This window comes from Aegilops tauschii, chromosome 5 (assembly GCF_002575655.3).
Source record: "Aegilops tauschii subsp. strangulata cultivar AL8/78 chromosome 5, Aet v6.0, whole genome shotgun sequence".
Classification (NCBI taxonomy): Eukaryota; Viridiplantae; Streptophyta; class Magnoliopsida; order Poales; family Poaceae; genus Aegilops; species Aegilops tauschii.
Genome location: NC_053039.3, coordinates 439262063 through 439283356, shown reverse-complemented (window position 1 = coordinate 439283356; position 21294 = coordinate 439262063). Strand labels below are relative to the sequence as shown.

Below are 21294 nucleotides of genomic sequence, written 5' to 3'. Positions count from 1 at the left end.
GGTCGTTATTTGGAACGTGGCTGGATGGGATAGAGTCCGGTACAGCTAGACACATTCGTGTAGGAGTTTGTGCGTTGTTATGGGCAATTTGGAACTGCAGAAATGATTTGGTTTTTAACAGAATAACTACTATTCATTTTTTGCAGGTTGTATTCCGTGCTACGGCGTTGATCCGTATGTGGTCCCTACTCACTCCGACGGAGGCCGGGGAGCGTTTGGTTACTGGATCTGCCCGGTGGGAGATGGTAGCGCGGGATATATTCAACCGGTTTGGATGGCGGTCATGTAATAGGATAGGCAATTAGTTTCCATACCTATTTTTCTGCCAGCCGGTTGTGGCTCTATGGCCTTTTTTTTTGTGACGAGGTCTTTGTGAGCTCGACGTAGTTTCTTTTACGACTTTTCGACATTGTTGAACCTATTTTATTTATCTAAGTGGCCGTATGCATCCACCTGATGCAGAGGCCGGGGAATCCCCCTTTTCAAAAAAAAAAAATCAAGTCACCAACAAAACCTTTTACCATGTTATTGGGGGTATCTTCTTGTGGTCTCTATCAATTAACTTTAGTACTTTACGTATTGGCATATCCATTTTGGCATAGAATATTGCATATGTTCAGATATTTCAGAACGCATGTTTTGCCAAGAAGTTAACTAATGCGCTACTTATAAAGATTGAAGTTGAAGGCGAGTTCACATATGGGACCAACAACATTCATCAATAAACAAATGCATCCATACCTACATGTGGGACTAGCAACCTTCTAAGAAATATTAGTAAACAAATGTAATTTTACTCACACGTGGGACCTGAAACAAATAAGCAATATTTTTATGTGGGACCAAATATTTATAGAAGACACAAATAAAAAAGCAGAAATGTGACGAGTCAAAATTATTCTCTTGCTTTCAGTCTCTCTTTCCAACCATGTTCTTCCAGTTCGGTATCACAAAACAGTACAAAATAAGAGAGTGAATAAGTTGTAATTCTAGAGCAACGATGGACCATGTCCACCTACCCGATCCATGACTCTGTGCAATGAACTTAGCATTGTCTATTCTCATATGTTTTAAGATGATATGCCGGCTCAGTCTTTCAGAGGTGCTCATAAGGATAGGGTGTGCGTGTGTGTTTATAGAGGTAAGTGTATGCGCGTGTATATGAGCGCTTGCGCCTGTACTGTGTTTAAAAAAACATAAAAAAACGCTATGTCTTACAAATGACTTACTAGGATCATATTTTTGCCCTTTTAATTATGAATCTTGCACAAAGGCCGTAAGACACCAACATATTGTGATGACTTCATATACTGACACAACTCCTGAGCCGCTCCTCCTCCCAGCCCTAGCCGCCCCTCCTCCTCACCGCCCTCCCCCCTCTTCCCTTCCTCGTCGCCGCTTGAGGCAGCCGCCGGGCAAGCCCGGGGCGCCAAGGATGGTGGCGGCGGAGCCTTGGTTGCCCTGCATCTGTGTGGGGAACCCCGGATCTGGAGCGGCGGCTTCATTGGCAAGGCACGGCCGGTTAGCAGCCGTGCGGGCGGTGGATCTGGTGTCCCGGCCGCACGGGCGGCGGGATCTGGTGGTCGTTGGCGGCCGGCGGCGGCTTCTGCGGCGGTCGGTGCGCGCGATCTGGCGCCTCCCCTCCTTCCCTGTTCGGCGTGCGGGCCAGCCTGGTCGGATCGCGCTTCCTCTTGGTCGCCGGTTCTGTACAGGAGGCGCTGGTGGTGGCGGGGATCTAGTTCGGGCGAAATCCCTGGCAGGCCATGACCGGCCGCGCCGACGGCGACGCCTGAGGGCGCCGTTCCCCTCCTTGGAGGCGTCGGTATGGACTGATCTCCTCACTTCACCTTCCCCTAGGTCTCCCGGGCGAAAGCCCTAACTTTGTTGAACGGCGGCGGCGCTCACGGCGCCGTTCCCTTCTTGAAGGCGTCGTTTTGGGAACCTTGGGGTTGGGTGGCGCTTGTGGGTGCTGGGCGATGGCGGTGGTGCGGCCCTATCCTAGCATGGATTTACGTCCGTTGCTTGGAGATGGACTCGGGTAGGTGGAGGTCGTCGGCTGGCGTCGTGGTGGCGTCAATGGCGGAGGACCTGCCAAGGCTCGCGTAGGTGGAGGTCGTCGTTTGGCGTCGTGGTGGCGTCGATGACGGAGGACCTGCCAAGGTTGTCACCTCAAACTGCTCTGAAGATGGACCAATGGAAGATGGCGGCGACGACATATGTGAGTGCGTCGGACCAGTTTGAGCCCCGGACCCGGCAGATGGCTTGGTCGGGGTCTCCGGCTTTAGATGTTAGGTTTAGGTGAGAGGTCTGGGTATGTGGCCCAGCTTGCACCCCTTCATCATTTGGATAGGAGTAGCGACAGATGTTGCCAAGATGGCGGATTCAGGCATATTGTTGTTTTACTTTATAAGGTCCTCGAGAATAATCAATAAAATGACTGCATGCATCTCCCAGATGCAGAGGCCGGGGGTCATCCTCCTTTTCAAAAAAAAAACAGACACAACTCCTCGTATTTTATAGTTTCATAGCAACCTGTGGGCATGCTAGTACAAGGAAAGTTAGCACATCTCTCTTTTGCGCGCGCTCTCCTGCGTACTAGGGGCCATTTTGGGACCGTTCGAGTAACTTGTAGAACACTTGCTCGAGTGCAATTTCTTTTGTTTTGACAAGTGACTTCTTTGTTTTACCAAAAGCATGCCATTGTGTAGTATCTTAGCTAGCTGACGACTACCGTTGCTTCCACGAACATTGCTAGCCAGCCAGCTTGCTAGTCTACTACTTGTAGTCTTGTAGACGTGCACTCCAACATAACACAGAAATATATGAAGGCGTTGACACAACATTATATGTACAGAGCCCGGCTGCTACAAAATGCTCTGTCAAGCCGTTGACACAACATTATTTTTTACCTAGCAACTCAAGGGGCTGTATGAAACATACCTATACTTGCATACATATGCAGCAGAATCATATACCAGAGAAAAATAATGTACCTATACATGAATGTCCATACATATATATGCACGGGTCCTTTTCTGGTGCCTACCTACCGTTACATCACTTACTCCACGTTGCTAACATATCCGTATTCGGTAGATGGCATCATGAACCAGTTAAGCCCCACGATTGCCTTTGCCAATTCCGTCTCGATCCACGTTTTGTTTGTTATCTTCGGCGCTGCGACTGATTGAGCTAAAATACGGTATATATATGCGTCACGGTATCCTCTGGAGCTGATCCATAAGCAAGCGTTGCGTATTCAAATACGGATAGTTGTGCGTGCAGATATACATATACATATTTCTTCGCAAAAAAAAGATATACATATACATATACTCCGACGACTAGTACTTAATCAAATGTACTAAGTACTCCTCCGTCCGGAAATACTTGTCGGAGAAATGGAGATGTTTTAAATAGCGGGTTATTGCCAAATAGCGGCGGACCTCAAAATCAGCTATAGCGGAGCTATAGCGGGCTATTTGTACATGGGACTATTTAGCGGCACCCTGCTGAAAAGGCTATATAGCGGGCTATAGCGGAGCTATAGCCGGCTATTTAAAATAGTCATATTTTAGTTCTAGATACATCCATTTTTATGCATTTCTTCGACAAGTATTTCGGGACGGAGGGAGTACTTAATTAGCCGTCGGAGTCACCCTCGATCCTGGGGAATAATCAAGTGTTCATACTTATACGTGCGGAGTGGTATCATGTTGTTAGGAGTAAAATAAGTGAGGTACAATACAATCGTTGTCAGGTGGAAATAACTTTTCTCTAACCGAAAAGTATATATGATCCATCTGGCGGAATTATTCATATTGTAGCTAGGTACTTTTGAAATCTACTCCCTAGTGAAAACTAGCCATGCCCACGCGGCGGCGCGCCCCGTTGATGAGTCATATGACGGAATGTGTTGCATGACAGTAATGCTGGGTTGCCATTTTATTTTCTTCTTTGACTAATTTGGATTTAAGACAAAAATGGTATGTGTGCAATCTGGGGCTTACAACAATTTTGCTTCGCCCACACCGACCTGTTTCTCATATTCAAGCTTGTAGAGGTTTTTATAGTGTACGTTTCTATGTAAAAATATAAAGCTACAAAATATGAAATGTGAGCTAATAGGTTTTACCATTGTATCAGGAATAACCAGATGGATTAAGGATCACACTTTAGATCACTGATTAAAATTCTACATCAGTAGCAGGTTTAGCAGGTCACTGATTACAATGCTACGTCAGTAGCAGGCTTAGCATGAACATCCAAGAAACTGAGAAAACGTTCACAATGGTACGTCAGTAGCAGGTTTAGCATGGAGGTCCAAGAAACGGATAAAAGGTTCGCAGGATTAAAGCAGGCTTATTATAAGGCGCACCTGACATCTCATTTCGCTCTGAATCAGCTAAGCCTGCATATTCTAAAAACGCTTCATCTGAATCAGAGAATCAGCTAAGCCTACATATTATAGAAGAGCTTCTGTATGAAGTACGATCTTGCGTTTGTGAACAGCCAACAGTGAAAAACAAACACCAAGAAGCAAATCAGTGTTGATCCACTGCCAAATCTGATGTACTACAGTTGGCATTAAGCCCTTAATGGTCAACATCTACTGTATCTCCTTAACTTACACTAATTTCTTCACCAGGGCACCAGCTTGTGGATTATATTCCAATGGATCTTTTTGATTCCTACTGTTATTAACGTGTCTCTACCTAGCTTATGCACTTGCCTGTTCCCTTCTTGGAAGACACCATTACCTTAATTAAGAGCACTTCTTTTCTCTCAAACCAGAACCAAACTTGGCCATATAAGATCTGCAACATATAAGGGCTCAGCCGTGGCGACCACACCAAAGGTGCTTGGCCATATAAATTTGCTATATGGAGACGCTCAGCAGTGGTGACCGCACGGAAGGCCTTGTATAGACTATAAGTAAGGTGAGTGACGTCCGGGGCTTGGTCTAGAAGATGAACTGCGAATGAATCACCACAAATTGCCGCTGTTGATGCAGCTGCATCTATTGCTGCACCTCGAGCAGAAGCTGGGCATGAACCACCCTACACATTGAGGAGATGGATATCTGATTTAGGTTATGATGGGCAAAAGTGTGGTTATCTTTGAACATGAGTTTACTATGGATGGCAGAATGGAAGATTATTCAGTACATGTGAACAAAGTGTCCAGGTCGAGCCAGATAAGTTTTAAATTCGTATATGAACAATTACAATCATAATGAAAGGAAAATAGTACCTCCTTTTGCTGAAGTCCTTTATTCTCCATATCCAATTTTTCCTGTATGGATGAGTCTTCTCTTTCCATTTCTTCATCAACTTCACCTGGAAAAGAAGGGTGCTTATTAGAGAAAGTGTCAAACACATGGTATTGTTTCAGTAACTTACTTAGCACTTTGAGTGCTCCTGCTTGACAACCTGAATCTAGATCGTCTATAAGCATGCCCTTATCCAGTGAAAGTTGATCATGCAAACGATATCTGCAAACAACGTCACATGTTTGGCTCTCGAGCCTTGAGCAAGAGAAATCAAAACAGAAAACTGGGGAAAATTAACATATGGCCCATGACAATCAAGACCACAGCAATATGTATATTTGAAGTTCAAACAGATTACCTCTTTAGTACAATCTCCATCAACACTTGATCTGATGCATTTTGTGCCTGCTTTTCACCTGAAGTTTGCTCGCAGAAGGCAAGCAAAATCCCATAAACCCAACATGTTACCGATGGGGTTAAATATGCAAGTCCATGATACTGTAACTCATTTCAAAATAGAATGGCCAGGCTGAAGATTTACATAGGGAGAAGATGACAAGTCGTGTACTGAATAAATTAAACTGCTCCAGATGAAAAGGCATTAGAAAGAGTAAAAGAGTAGAGAACTTCTGTAGTGTTACTTCAGCTTCCAAGTGCTGAATCTATAATAAGGCCAACTCCACCGCACGATCTCAACCGGACGTCCGCTTTATCCAAATTTCGTCCGTTTGGGGTAGCGATGGGTGGCAAAACGGGCATCCGTGTCCGGCTGTTGTTGGACGCGCCCAACACAGCAGATGACCCCATCTTGTCCGTCTGCACTACGCACGTCACGTCCCGACCCCCGCCACACGCCTGCCGCCCCAGAGCATGCGCCGCCTCGCCGACGGCAGCAGCAGCCAACCCGCCCGCCGCGCCGTGCCCGAGCCCCGCCCGCCGCAAGCTCCGCCGCCCGCGCCCTCCGCCCCGCGCCCCGGCCGCCGCGAGCGAGCTCGGCCGCGGCCGCAAGCTCCGCCGCCTGCGCGCCCGCGCCTCCGCCCCGCGCCGCGGCCGCCGAGCGAGCTCGGCCGCGCCCGAGCCCTTCGCCGCTCCCCGGCCGCGCGAGCGCGCTCCGCCCGCGCGCCCGCGCCCAGCCCCATCCGCGCCCCGGCCGCCGCGAGCGAGCTCAGCCCGCGCCCCGCCCCGCCCGCCCCCGCTCACGTCCGCCACGCCGCCGGCCGCGCCTGCCTCGCCCCGCCGCTGCACGCCGCGCTCGCGCCTGCCTCGCCCCCGCGCGCGTCCGCCACGCCGCCGGCCGCGCCTGCCTCGCCCCGCCGCTGCACGCCGCGCTCGCGCCTGCCTCGCCCCGCTCGCGTCCGTCACGCCGCCGGCCGCGCCTGCCTCGCCCCGCCGCTGCACGCCCCGGCCGCCCCCGCTCGCGCCTCGGCCGCCCCCGCTCGCGTCCGCCACGCCGGCGGCCGCGCCACGCCCCGCCTCGCCGCCGTCCACGCCCCGCCCGCCTCTCCGGCCGCCGTGCCCGCTTGCTCCGGCGAGACGAGAGAAGCAGGGGCAGGCGGCTCCGGCGACGCGGCTCAGGCCTCCAGCAGCAGAGGAGAGAGAGAGGGAAGGGGACAAAAGCACGGGCAGGTGGCTGCCATGCGGGCGCGAGGACGCGGACGGGCTGTCCACGGCGGTCCGCTTTGACTCAAATCCATCTCAAATTTGCTGTGTCGAAGCGGATACTAAACGGACAAAAAAGGCAAGATGGGGTTGCGTGTTGGGTCGTTGGTTTTGTCCCTTTTACCCCAAACGTACGGGACCGGATAATTTGGAGTCGTGCGGTGGAGTTGGCCTAAGATCCTCAATCCGCTCAGAAAAAAAAATCCACAAACCCAGCAGCTGCTGCAACGACTTTTTTTTATCATCAGTTATGGTATGCATCACGTCAAGATGTGATTCTGATTTCAAAGGGATGGTGCAGTTACAATTAGCTCCTCAATTTCTAGTATCTCATAGCCTTGAAATTCACTAACATCCATTGCTCATAGTCTCGTACTCATACTCGTATACATATGGCAGACTTGCAAACCAGCATCTGATTAAAACAATCGACCAACCAGCAATACCCCATAATATGTTCCTCACTTTCTTAACATCATAGGAGTTAACTGAATTGTGCAAAAGAGAACGGAGAGGCAAAGGATTATCCTTTTTTTTGTACAGAACGGAGGAGGGAAAGAGAGCCTGCCGAGGGTCAGACAGCGGCACCGGATAGCGGAGATTGGCAGGAGAGCCAGAGAGCGACAAAGGCAGCGCTCTCGGCTCAATCCCTCCATGGATGCCTGCTTCTCCTGGTTGGTCTCGTGGAGCCGTGGACGTTGACGAAGAACATTGGGGCCATCCCAACCGCGTCCGCACCACACCCTCAGGTCGTAGGGGGAGACGGCACATGGCGAGCCAGGCCGGGGCGCTCGGACTGCCGTGGCCGGCGGAGGCCTCGGCCGTTGTACGCGGGGTGTGGGTGGCGCACGCAGGGTCGACCTTAGGCAGCGGCGGTGCGCCCCCGCCATCGATGTTGTAGATTTCCGAGGAGAGGTCGATGGCGCACATGATGCAAGGGAGCAGCGGCGTGAATATGGCCATGTCGGCGGGGCCGATTGACGCCAGCGCTCTCGGGGTTGGGCTGGAGCTGGGGGATGGCAAGGGGATCGGAGCGGCTGGAGGGGAGGACGCTCTGGGCGGCTAGGCGGAGGCAGCTCCCCCGGTGCGCCTCATGGTATCGGCTCGGCGGAGCCGCGCCGACGCAGCTGCGGCCTCATGTGCATGGGCGAAACCGGGGCCTGCTTATATAGTGATCTGATGGACCGCTGGGGCGGTGGCAGAGCGGCAAGCGGCGGCCGATGGCAGAGCGGCAAGCGGCGGCCGATCGCTGGAGTCTTCGTGAGAGAAGGGGAGAAGACTCGAGCCAAGCAGAAAGACGTGTCAGGGCACAAATTCCAACGTGACAGCGACAACAAGACGCAACGAAAACGATCGACGCAAAAGAAGCACGTAAGAAGACCGACCACATCAGCCTGCCCCACATGCAGGACAAAAACACTAAGCGAACCAAAGTGATCGCCACACCCGTTCAAAAAATTTGAATCAACTTTTTGAATACACAAGGCATTTGTACACAGCCGTGTACCAAAAAAATAGCATGTGCCACAACCACAATTCACCATGGGTCATTTTCATCCAAGTGTACGAATATTAAAGCGAAAACCTTGCCGAATATAGAGGCTTGGATATTTTTGGAACCTACTCCCTACTCACTCTGTTTGTGCGTGCGAGTGCGCACCACCACTCTACCCTCCGACTCCGGTTGATACCATTACCCTAATCCCTAACCTTCACTGCCTCTACCAATACTCTTCTTCGGCCTCAACAAGAGCCCCACGTGGCGTGCGCTCACCTTAAACACTAATATTACCAAACAACATGAAAATGGGACTGGAAGATGAGTTTTTTTTCTGTGTATAAAATTCAACGGTTGGCGAATTAAATAACAACTAACTATCTAACAGTTAATGGTCGTGGCCTTAGAAACTAGCCTCCACAAACCACTATTCAAAGTGCTTAAGATGACAATTTTTCGTGTCAATTACCGTAAAATGTCACACGAGAAGAAACCCCATGCGGTTGGCAAGTCTGGATAACTGTCTGGGCAGGAGGGCGTGTTAGGTCCACCCATGACTACAAGTTTACACGTCTCTCATCACAACAAAAATGAGAGTGAATATCTAAAACTAGCTAGCCAAGTACTGGCTTGCATTAGGAGGGCGTGCTTTGAGGCTGGACATCTGCCGACAAGACGAAGATCTCATCGATAATTCATAGACCTAGAGAACTGGATTAACGACTCAACCAGGGAAGGTACTTGGTGTGCTCGGGACTACATTCTTTATACCTGACGTTGTAATAGATAAGGCTGTACCAAACGTTCTCTAAATCAATGAAACACTGCAATGATAACATTTTCATAAAAAAAAAGGTACCCTGATTTTCTTTTCTTAGTTTGTCTATAGTTCCCAAAGATGCATGAGTGCATTAGTTATGCACGTACTTGTGAACTGCATTTTGGTTGTTGCAAGGATTAATGGAGGAATTCAGCGCCCAACCTACCTGTGTGCAAGTGTGAGGATGGTGACACAAGGATTCCCTCTTGGATAGGTAGGCAGGTGCCAACAATGCTTCAAGCAGTTGAGCATCACTTCATCATCTTGACTGTTGTTATCTGGTGTTTGTTTGTTGTGGTTGTTGCATACTCTTGACTGTTGTTGTGGTTGTTGCATACTCTTGACTGTTGTTTCTTAATTTTTGCTCGTATTTGTTCAGGTTGATCGGTGTCTGTTAAAAGATTAGTGCACCCTTTGATTGAGATTGCACCTTCCCGATGCTGTCACGATAAGTAGTAGTAGTAGTAAATAGTAGCAATGTGCGTGTGGCCATCGTCTTTGTCATCACAATATAGCAACAACAACCATGCAAATGAACTGCATGCTCCTACTAATAAGTTGAAGGCGTACAATTTAGTTTGCGAGCGTTCGAAGGCTTGTGGAGGTTTAGAATAAAAGACGTAGGGGACCATACTTGAAGTCGAGCTCTTTTGCATTTGAACATGTATTCAAATAGCAGCTAAAAAGGATTGCCAGAGGATTTGGATTTTGATCGTATTCCCTAACCCCTAACGTAAGACATGGTGGATAAACTCCGGGTATGCGGTGGAAATTACAAAGCTGGAGCATGGAAGTGGCAGAAGGAATTTTCGGTGGAGCGGAAATGGTATGAAGATATACAAAGCCATGGTCCGTGTTCCTGGCCGGCCGTCCCACCACCCCGACCCGGGGCTACTTCTGGGGTCTACTCCCTCCGTTCGGAATTATTTGTCATAGAAATGGATGTATCTAGATGTATTTTAGTTATAGATACATCCATTTTTATCCACTTTTGAGACAAGTAATTTGAAACGGAGGGAGTAGCTATGTAAACCGTGATCGATTTGGTTGTTGACTCCCAATCATTCACTCATCCACTCACGCACACCAGCTGCCAGCTCTGTGATGAGTACATAACGCATTTGCCACTGAATCCAGCCTCTCGATCGAACGCAGAAACTCTGTCTGCATGTTGCAGCTGAAACCTGTCGGTCAGGTTATCCTCCTATCCATATGGTACAAGCGGCTGTCGATTGACACGAGGCTAAAAATTGCATGCTGGTCTGCCGAATCGATCGATCGACGCGGCTTCACAGAGAGAAACTCCTGGCTGTTTGGAGGGAATAATTTAGAAGGTGTTGTAGCTCGCAGAAGTTCACATAAATGATCCGATCTACCGCAACTTTCAGACATCAACACCTCCTAGGAAGTTCAGTTCTAACTGATACGTATGAACCACCGGAGCGACGGTCACTGCATGCGTTATTCCAACAGTACGTACATGGAAGAGTCTGTCCACATCTGTGATCGATTCACATATAGGGAACGTTTTCTCTTCCATGATTCCCTGCCCTTTTTCCCCATGTAAATTACTTGTCCCACAGTGAAAAACTGTTGCTGCTTCTCGACTCCTGGTGGTAGCGACCGCTTAGGAATCTTGGGTAGGTAATTAATTAATCTCCAGATGAGGCACGGCAGGTCGGCCAAGTTTACCACCGACGGAGTTGACACACGTCACACACAATCAAATACGCCATTGGATCAACCCCGGCCGACCAGGTGGCTTGGTAAGTCAGTGGGCTCCACGTGACATGGGCGTATTCACCGGTCCCACCCACCGGCTAGTTTTATCTTGAACCACGACACCCTCCTCTCAGCCGGTTCACCCGGTTTCCTGATTTTGCAAATCCGGTGAAAATTGAGTTAGCCTAATGGTATACTGCTGAAACCACCGGAGTTGTTACGGTACCTTATACTACCAGTAAGGGCGATGCTGCGCCGGCCCAATAATTCCGCCGGTCTAATCCTAGCCGCCTGATCAGTCTCTAAATACCGGTTGGATCTGACCCAAGCGTTCTTCAACCTCGCGACGCAGATAGAAAAAAGTACAGGGAAAAAGAAAAGAAGGCAGCGCCTCCGCTCGCGCTTGCCCGCCATCGTCGACGCTGCTCACCAGTGTCCCTGCCGCTTGCTCCCAGCATGGCCTGCCCCCGGTTGCAGCGCCCCCTGTTCGCCCAGGCTCTCGCCGGTTCGCCGCATGCAGCTCCTGCCGGCGAAGGTCGCAACTCCGGCGAACAGCAGTGGCCCATCCAGCTTGTAGCAGCGTTCGCCGGAGCACTCGTTGACGGTCGCATCCCCGATGAAGCCGTCCAGTAGTTCGCCGGGTTGTATCAAGCAAAAAGGCCTCGTCCCAGCAAAATCAAACATCACCGTCGCTGGGTTGTAACAAAAATTGTCACAGGTTCCAGCAAAACAAAATGACGGTGCCAGCAAAAACGAGTCACGATAGTTTGGTTCCAGCAAAATGTTAGTGAGGTTGTAGCTTCCTCGGTGACCAGTTCCAGCAAAAAATAATGACGGTGCCAGCAAAACGAGTCGACGGTCATTTGGTTCCAGCAAAATGTCAGTGCGGGTCTAGCTTTTCCGGCGACCGGTTACAGCAAAGTGACACGCCGGTTGCAGCATCGGTGTTGGCTCCAGCAAAATATCAGTGAGGTTGTAGCTTTTCCGGCGACTGGTTCCAGCAAAGTGACACGCCGGTTGCAGCATCGATGCCCTCGACAGATGCTAGTCGTAGTTGACGCATGCAACATGGGTGCTGCCATACCATGGCCACCCGTTGAAGCATCTGTGGCCGCCGCCACCAATGGTTTGAAGAGCGGCTGGTTGCTGTCGCCGGTACCTGTGGACTCCGCCGAGGCTGCTGGGGGAAAAGAGGAACGCCGGCCATGGAGAAGAGCTCCTACAGATAGGCGCACGCGCACTTGAAGCACCGGTGCAAAAGCAAAAATTGAGAACAGGGGAAGAAGGGTGAGGCGTTTAGGACGGCGTTGAATGGGCTTCCGGCGCATCCGCTCGTCGTCGCTGTCGCTGTCGCCGGCGGTGTCTACAGCATGCATGCGCGGGAGGATAAAGAAGGACTGGGAAGATAAGGTATGTGTGGAGGACGATGCGACTGTTGTGTGCCATATGATCTGCATTGATCGAGTGGCCCGCGCGCGACCGGCTGAAGTTTCAGCCGGTCCGCCGGGCGGAAACGTTTACCTACCAGTAACGATGAGGATGAGCAGTACAGGTGATCTAATCTGGCCGTTGGTTTAATTAATGGCTTTTAAAAATTGCCAGTGGGACCCGATTTTGTTGTTGTTGATGTTGCCCATCTGCTTCTAGAAAAGAAAAGGCAAAGCGTGCATGGTGATGGCGAGTGTGAGTCGGCCAAGGTGATGCACTCACACCGTGCTGGTCATGTCGATATGAATATGATCGTGTGACGCTTCTTGACTAGCGCGTGTGTGTTCGTCGCTACTACGTCCCGTTCTGAATTATGAGATGTTCTAACTTTTTGTGGACCGAATATAGATGCATTTTTCTGTGTTTCTTCACTCATTTCAGTTTGTATATAGTCTATATTGAAAATTCAAAATGTCTTATAGTCCGGAACTGAAGTGATAGTTAGTAGCAACCCCTTTAACCTCGCTAGCTAGCAACTAAAAAAACATGATGAATAATATCGCTTAATTGTGGATATACCAACCTAGTCGTCCTGTTGTACAATGTTTAAGTCAAGCAGTGAGTTCATATATTAATGGATCAAGTTATTTGCAATCGTGCATAAAAAACATCGCCACACTCGGTCGAGTTGATCCATACCAAACATCACTGACCATCTCACTCCTATACTAAAATTTACACGATTAGAACAATACAGAATAGACGTTCAAGACAATATTTGTTAACGAGGCCCATCAAACATCAGCTACTTTACAGACATGACTACACGCGCTCCTCACATAACACAAATCAATGACAAGCCCCTCAAGGCCACCAGACACATCTCGATCATCACGCCACAGCCGGTCCTAGCCACGCTTGCCACGGGCTTCCGAACAATCCACTTCACGATCACGTGTCTAGCCGGCCAGTTTCTTCTAATCTATTTTGGCGGGTACTTCTATAAAATATATCTGGGTTACACGTGTTGATCAACTCAAATACTTAACCCTTGCATACTTCAAGACTAACTTAACCCTATGCACATACTCAATACTAAATTTCATCATCCAATCCAGAAATTGATAATTTGTTGCGGAAGCATAAATTGATAATCAAAGTGTTGCCTTGGAGGTCGTGTCAATCAAACGACATGTATTGGCAACGACGAAGAGCTATAGTGCATTATAATTCGTTGTCCATTATTAGATGAGACTGGATGTAAATCCTAGAGCACGTGGCATCTAGGAATTAAGTGTAACACACTTGATGCCTTGAACCTTATGTGCACGCCTGACTTACAACAATGTGTATTTGTCTCAATATTTCTTTTATTTAGATGTTCGTATCAGTCATCTACGTGTTTTGACACGTCAAGTTGGTGCTCTTTCAAGTGCCGCTGCCCACATTTGTCATCCAAAGAAAAATGAAGGTATGTAGTGATGATGCTAGATGTGGAGTTTAAACAAAGTCTAATGCCTTACCAAGCATATTAGCATTATCAGCAGGGTTAGTTCCTCCAGTAATCTTAACAATGCAAAGGCAATCAACCACAAAGATATGCTCCAATTGTGCTTATAAATATAATACCCATTGCTAAAAGTAACCTCTCCTTTTAGTTTTGGCAAGCATCATACCAAGATAAGTGCAGCTAAACTCTTGAAAATGTCATTTGCAATTTGCTAACAGGCTCCTAGGTGCAAAAAGCGACGATGGATGAAAACAACCTTTTAGACTATCAACTGAGAAGGGCATGTTTTGTTAAAGAAATGCAATAGATGTTCCTTACTTAGATGTACATACTGCCGATGCACAGCTCGGGTCATTGCAAGCAACAAAGTTTACATCACGATCATAATGCAAATCAGACAGTGGCTGAGCTGATTTGGGCATAATGAGCCATGGACCGGAGGTACAGGGGACAAAAGCTGTTATTGAATGCTGGTATGGGAGGAAGACAATGATAGAACTGAAAGCTATGATGGATATACAGGCGCAGAGTTGGGTTGGTAGCCAATCCCTATTTATTAATTCCTGACTAGGAGACACATACTGCTCCATTTTAGTTAGTAATCAGTTGACCATCCTTAGTTGTATTAGATTAGAGTAGGTTAGATTGGTTCCCATTAACAATGAGTACTTGTATTGGGGCCCTTTGCTTGGGAGTATTGAGGGATCCAACTTCCAAGTCAGCAATCATATCCCACACCTTAGCTTGTAGATAATACTAACTAGTACTCCTACTATTATTTCTAGTTGTTTTTGTTAGAGTTATATTAGTGATGTCTTTTGGCCTTTTGTATTCTAGTCTCTTGGCATCCTCTTGTAGCCTTTTGGCATCCTAATGTATGTGTATATATGCTGGCTTTGGCCTTCTAATAATACAAGTTGCATATTCATATCATGGTATTAGAGCCTAGGTTTTTTTTAGAACGCGCAACTGGTGCTTGACCCGCCGCCGTGGTCTCCCTCTCTACTCCGGCTGCTGCATGCCGCTTTCCAATCCATCCGCCGCTTTGCCGGTCCGGCTGCTCCTCGTCCCGTTACGCTGAGGAGCCGCTCGTGCCGCTGCAAATCCACTCCTCTGGTTCGAGTCATCTGCCTGGTCAACTTCTCTGCATCGTGCCGCGCCGCTCACCTGGTTGACTCCTCTGGATCGAGTCCTTCTGGGCCGCCCGTGCTGCAACGCGGGGTCGCGGGGGCACCTCCGCCTCCGGCTCCTGACGCGGGACGCCCACCGCTGAGCTGCGACTCCTGACGCGGGGATGCGGGGTCACTCGATGGGTCTCATCCGCCGCCGGCTCCTGAATGGGACGTCCGCTGCTGCACTCGCTCCAGATCGGGACGCCCCGGCCGCTGCACTTCTTCTGTTTCAGCCGCCATCCCGGATCGAGCTGCATGTCACTCCGGCTGCCTTCTCCAGGCCGTGACCTCTTTGCCTGCTCTCTGGCTGGTTGGTCCGGTGGTTCCCGTGCTCCTCTGCTGCTGTTTGTTGGTTCTCTGTCCGTCTGCATCAGGGGTTCATTCAGTTGACTGGGCTCTTCGGGTGGCCTTTGCATTAAAAAAGAGATAAAAGAAAGATAAAGAGAGTGATAGAAAAGGAGCAGCATATCTTCATCGTCATCAGGCTATGTGGCCATCCCTCGCTGCCCAGTGATATTTGATGGGGCTAACTATGCTGAGTTTGTTGCCTTCATGCGCATTCACAAGCGTGTCCTTCGTCTCTGGGGCGTTCTCGCCGGTGAGGTCCCTTGTCCTCCGCGCCCAGTCCCTCCTGTGGCTCCTACTCCACCGCCGACGCCACTAGCTCTTGTTGTTGATGCTTTTGATGCTGATAGGGCCGCAGCTAGGGTTGCTGTTGATGATGCAGCTGCTGCTTATGACCAACAGGTCTTGGATTATTCGGATGCTCTTTCCGTTTATCGCGATGATCTGGCTGCTTACACTCAGTGGTGTGATGATGATGCTCGTGCTGCGGTTGTCCTCACTTCCAGTGTTCTCCCTCAGTTTGCTTCCGAGTTTATGTGCCTCAGTACTGTCTTTGAGATGTGGACTCATTTTCTCCAGCGTTATCAGCCATCTGGTGATGCTCTCTACTTGTCTGTGGTCCGTCAGGAGCATGCTCTTCAGCAGGGAGACTCCACTATTGATGAGTTCTACACTCAGAGTTCTGCTATCTGGCGCCAGCTTGACTCTCTTCGCACTGCCGTTTGTGGCACTTGCCCATGTTGCCAGACTGTGAGGTCAGACTTGGAGTTTCAGCGCGTCTATGAGTTCTTATCATGACTCTGTGGTGAGTTTGAGCCTTGACGTGCTCAGTTGTTTGCTCGTGGCCGTGTTCCTATTTCTGAGGTGCTCTCTGAGCTTCGTGCTGAGGAGACTCGCTTCCGTGGTGCCGGTCTGCTTCAGGTTCCCTCTATGCTTGCTTCTCAAGCTGCTACTCCACCAGTATCCTCTCGCTCCAGTGCTCTGCCGCTACTACCCACTCCTTCTGTTAGTGAGGGCCGCACTCGTGAGGGCCGCTCTCGTCCTCCTACTCATTGCGGCTACTGCAACAGGTATGGTCACCCTGAGTCTGATTGCTTCAAGAAGAAGCGTGATATGCCTAATAGGGAGCACAATTCCTCTATTGGGACCCGTGCTTCTTCCTCGACAACGTTTACTGTCTCCTTGACTGAGCAAGATATTATGAAGCTTAAGCGTCTACTTGCTGCTTCAGGTTATTCGATAGGTACTGCAGGCTCTGTGACTGGTGCTTCTGGTGTTGAGCGACCACAATCTACACAGTTAGGTACATCCCCATGGGTTCTGGATTCTGGAGATTCATTTCAGATGTCTTCCGATTCCTCTGTATTGTCCTCTCTTAGATCTCTTGATTTCCCTATTAATGTTCTTACTGCTGATGGTACTCCTCTTCCTGTTGCTAGTCGAGGCATCCTTTCCACTTCTTCATTTCATGTTCCGGATGTTTCTCATGTTCCTCGCCTTACCATGAACTTATTTTTGGCAAGTCAGCTTACTGATTCTGGTTGTTGCGTCATTCTTGACGTTGATTCTTGCACTCTCCAGGATCGTCACACGAAGGCTGTGGTTGGGGCTGGCCCTCGCCGCCTTGACTCCCAGGGGCTTTGGGAGTTAGATTGGCTTCATGTTCCTTCCGCTGCCACCACACTCGCCAGTACATCTGCCTTCGCGGCTTCAGCTACCATCTCCTTCCAGCAGTGGCATCATCGACTTGGTCACCTTTGTGGCTCTCGGCTATCGTCTTTAGTTCGTCGTGGTCTTCTAGGGCATGTCTCAGGAGATGTCTCTTTACAGTGTCAGGGTTGTAGGGTTGGTAAACAGGTTCAGTTACCTTATCCTACTAGTGAGTCGGTGTCTCAACGCCCTTTTGATTTAGTTCATTCTGATGTGGGGACCGGCTCCCTTCGCTTCAAAAGGGGGCCATCGATACTATATTATTTTTATAGATGATTTCTCTCACTAAACTTGGCTTTACTTCATGTCTTCTCGAAGCGAGGTTCTCTTTATTTATAAGTGTTTTGCCGCCATGGTCCACATTCAGTTCATTACACCTATTCGTGTGTTTCGTGCTGATTCTGTTGGCAAGTATATCTCCAAAATGTTGCGTGGTTTTCTTGCTGAGCAAGGTACTCTTGCTCAGTTCTCTTGTCCCGGTGCTCATGCTCAAAATGGCATGGCTGAGCGCAAGCATTGTCACCTTCTTGATACAGCTCGTGCGATGATGATTGCTGCCTCTCTTCCGCCCCATTTCTGGGATGAGGCTATCTCCACTGCCACATATCTCATAAACATTCAACCCTCATCTTCTCTACAAGGAGGTATTCCTTTAGAGCGTCTTTTTGATTATCCTTCTGATTATTCTGCTCTTCGGTTGTTTGGTTGTGTTTGTTATATTCTCCTTGCCCCCGAGAATGCACCAAACTAACCACTCAGTCTGTTGAGTGTGTTTTTCTTGGCTATAGTGATGAGCATAAGGGTTATCGGTGTTGGGATCCTATCGGTCGACGGATGCATATTTCTAGGGATGTGACTTTTGATGAGTCTCGTCCATTCTACTCACGACCATCCTCTTCGACCTTTTCAGTGGAGGATATCTCTTTTCTCATGTTTCCTGATACACCTCCCCCTATGCCTCATATTCCTAGTCCTCCTTCTCGTCCCACTATTGCAGACCTGATACCGTCTTCTCCTATCGTTTCTTCCCCTCCCTTATTGCATGACACTCCACCTTTGTCACCGATGTCTTCTCCATCTCCATCACCTCCGGTGGTTCCTTCTCATCCCACTTTTCCTTTCCATTATACCCGCCATCGACATGTTATGGATGAATCTACTGACGTGCCATCTACTTCTGATGCGCCGTCTTCCTCGTCCCAGCCGACTTATGGTCTTCGGGCTCGACCTTGCCCTCCTCCTGACCGCTATTCTCCTAGCCAATATGGCCTTTCAGTTGTACTCGAGCCTACCTCTTATCGTGATGCCGTTGTTCATCTTGAATGGCAGTTTGCGATGGCGGAGGAGATTGCCGCACTTGAGCGCAACGACACATGGGATCTGGTTTCTCTTCCTCCCCGTATTCGTCCCATCACTTGTAAGTGGGTCTACAAGATTAAGACTCGTTCTGATGGTTCTCTTGAGCGTTATAAAGCTCGTCTTGTGGCTCGTGGCTTTCAGCAGGAGCATGTTCGTGATTATGATGAGACTTTTGCTCCTGTGGCCCATATGACCACTGTCCGTACACTTCTCGCCGTGGCCTCTGTTCGCCATTGGTCTGTGTCACAGCTTGATGTAAAAAATGCCTTTCTTAATGGTGAGTTGCATGAGGAGGTTTATATGAGCCACCACCTGGGTATTCGGTTCCCGATGGCATGGTTTGCCGTCTTCGTTGCTCTCTCTATGGCCTTAAGCAAGCCCCTCGCGCTTGGTTTGAGCGTTTTGCCTCAGTGGTCACTGCTGCTGGTTTTCCGCCCAGTGATCATGATCCAGCGTTGTTTGTCCACCTTTCAGCTCATGGTCGCACACTTCTTCTTCTATATGTTGATGACATGATCATCACCGGCGATGATTCTGAGTACATTGCCTTTGTCAAGGCCCGTCTTAATGAGCAGTTCCTTATGTCTGATCTTGGCCCTCTTCGTTACTTTCTTGGGATTGAGGTGTCCTCCACCTCTGGTGGCTTTTTTATTTCTCAAGAAAAGTATATTCAGGATCTTCTTACTCGTGCGGCTCTTAGTGATGAGCGCACTACTGAGACTCCTATGGAGCTCAATGTTCACCTTCGTGCTTCTGATGGTGAGCCCTGTTGGAAATATGCCCTAGAGGCAATAATAAATTGGTTATTATTATATTTCCTTGTTCATGATAATCGTTTATTATCCATGCTAAAATTGTATTGATAGGAAACTCAGATACATGTGTGGATACATAGACAACACCATGTCCCTAGTAAGCCTCTAGTTGACTAGCTCGTTGATCAATAGATGGTTACGGTTTCCTGACCATGGACATTGGATGTCGTTGATAACGGGATCACATCATTAGGAGAATGATGTGATGGACAAGACCCAATCCTAAGCATATCACAAAAGATCGTGTAGTTCGTTTGCTAAAGCTTTTCCAATGTCAAGTATCATTTCCTTAGACCATGAGATCGTGCAACTCCCGGATACCGTAGGAGTGCTTTGGGTGTACCAAACGTCACAACATAACTGGGTGACTATAAAGGTGCACTACGGGTATCTCCGAAAGTGTCTGTTGGGTTGGCACGGATCGAGACTGGGATTTGTCACTCCGTATGACGGAGAGGTATCTCTGGGCCCACTCGGTAATGCATCATCATAATGAGCTCAATGTGACTAAGGAGTTGGCCACGGGATCATGCATTACGGTACGAGTAAAGTGACTTGCCGGTAACGAGATTGAACAAGGTATTGGGATACCGACGATCGAATCTCGGGCAAGTAACATACCGATTGACAAAGGGAATTGTATACGGGATTGATTGAATCCTCGACATCGTGGTTCATCCGATGAGATCATCGTGGAACATGTGGGAGCCAACATGGGTATCCAGATCCCGCTGTTGGTTATTGACCGGAGAGGCGTCTCGGTCATGTCTGCATGTCTCCCGAACCCGTAGGGTCTACACACTTAAGGTTCGGTGACGCTAGGGTTGTAGAGATATTAGTATGCGGAAACCCGAAAGTTTTTTGGAGTCCCGGATGAGATCCCGGACATCACGAGGAGTTCCGGAATGGTCCGGAGGTGAAGAATTATATATAGGAAGTCAAGTTTCGGCCACCGGGAAAGTTTCGGGGGTCACCGGTATTGTACCGGGACCACCGGAAGGGTCCCGGGGGTCCACCGGGTGGGGCCACCTATCCCGGAGGACCCCATGGGCTGAAGTGGGAAGGGAACCAGCCCCTAGTGGGCTGGGGCGCCCCCCATGGGCCTTCCCCTGCGCCTAGGGTTGGAAACCCTAGGGGTGGGGGCGCCCCACCTGAATTGGGGGGCAAGTTTCCCCCTGGCCGCCGCCCCCCCTTGTAGATGGGATCCAGGGCCGGCGCCCCCCCAGGGGGCCTATATATAGTGGGGGGAGGGAGGGCAGCAGCAACACAGCCCCTGGCGCCTCCCTCTCCCCCTGCAACACCTCTCCCTCTCGCAGAAGCTTGGCGAAGCCCTGCCGAGATCCCTGCTACTTCCACCACCACGCCGTCGTGCTGCTGGATCTCCATCAACCTCTCCTTCCCCCTTGCTGGATCAAGAAGGAGGAGACGTTGCTGCTCCGTACATGTGTTGAACGCGGAGGTGCCATCCGTTCGGCACTCGGTCATCGGTGATTTGGATCACGGCGAGTACGACTCCATCAACCCCGTTCATTGGAACGCTTCCGCTCGCGATCTACAAGGGTATGTAGATGCACTCCTTCCTCTCGTTGCTAGTAAACTCCATAGATTGATCTTGGTGATGCGTAGAAAATTTTGAATTTCTGCTACGTTACCCAACATGCCCTTGTCTGATCCTACGTGTTACCGTTATCTTGTTGGGAGTCTTGTGTATCTTGCTGTCACTCGTCCAGATATCTCCTATCCTGTCCACATTCTGAGTCAGTTTGTTTCTGCTCCCACTTCAGTTCACTATAGTCACCTTCTTCGTGTTCTACGATATCTTCGTGGCACGATCTCTCATCGTCTCTTTTTTCCCCGCTCCAGCTCGGCTCCAGGCCTATTCGGATGCTACATGGGCTAGTGATCCTACGGATCGCCGTTCACTTTCTGCATACTGTGTCTTTCTTGGTGGTTCCCTCATTTCCTGGAAGACGAAGAAACAGAT

At 49.4% G+C, this 21294-nt stretch overlaps 1 protein-coding gene across 4 annotated transcripts; it reads right to left on the bottom strand.

The window, feature by feature from the left end:
* Positions 1-4519: 4519 nt before the first annotated feature.
* On the bottom strand, positions 4520-6183 carry LOC120965246 (uncharacterized). 4 transcript variants are annotated; one of them, XM_040390731.3, is made up of 4 exons: positions 5631-6183; positions 5403-5527; positions 5254-5339; positions 4520-5060 (listed from the first exon to the last, which is right to left on the bottom strand). In XM_040390731.3, the coding sequence occupies exons 1-4, from the start codon at positions 5648-5650 to the stop codon at positions 4716-4718; spliced, it is 576 nt and encodes a 191-aa protein (XP_040246665.1). In that variant the 5' UTR covers positions 5651-6183; the 3' UTR covers positions 4520-4715. The 4 variants fall into 4 exon arrangements, with proteins under 4 accessions (XP_040246665.1, XP_040246666.1, XP_040246667.1 ...); XM_040390732.3 differs by having other exon boundaries at positions 5433-5527; XM_040390733.3 differs by having other exon boundaries at positions 5403-5494.
* Positions 6184-21294: the final 15111 nt, after the last annotated feature.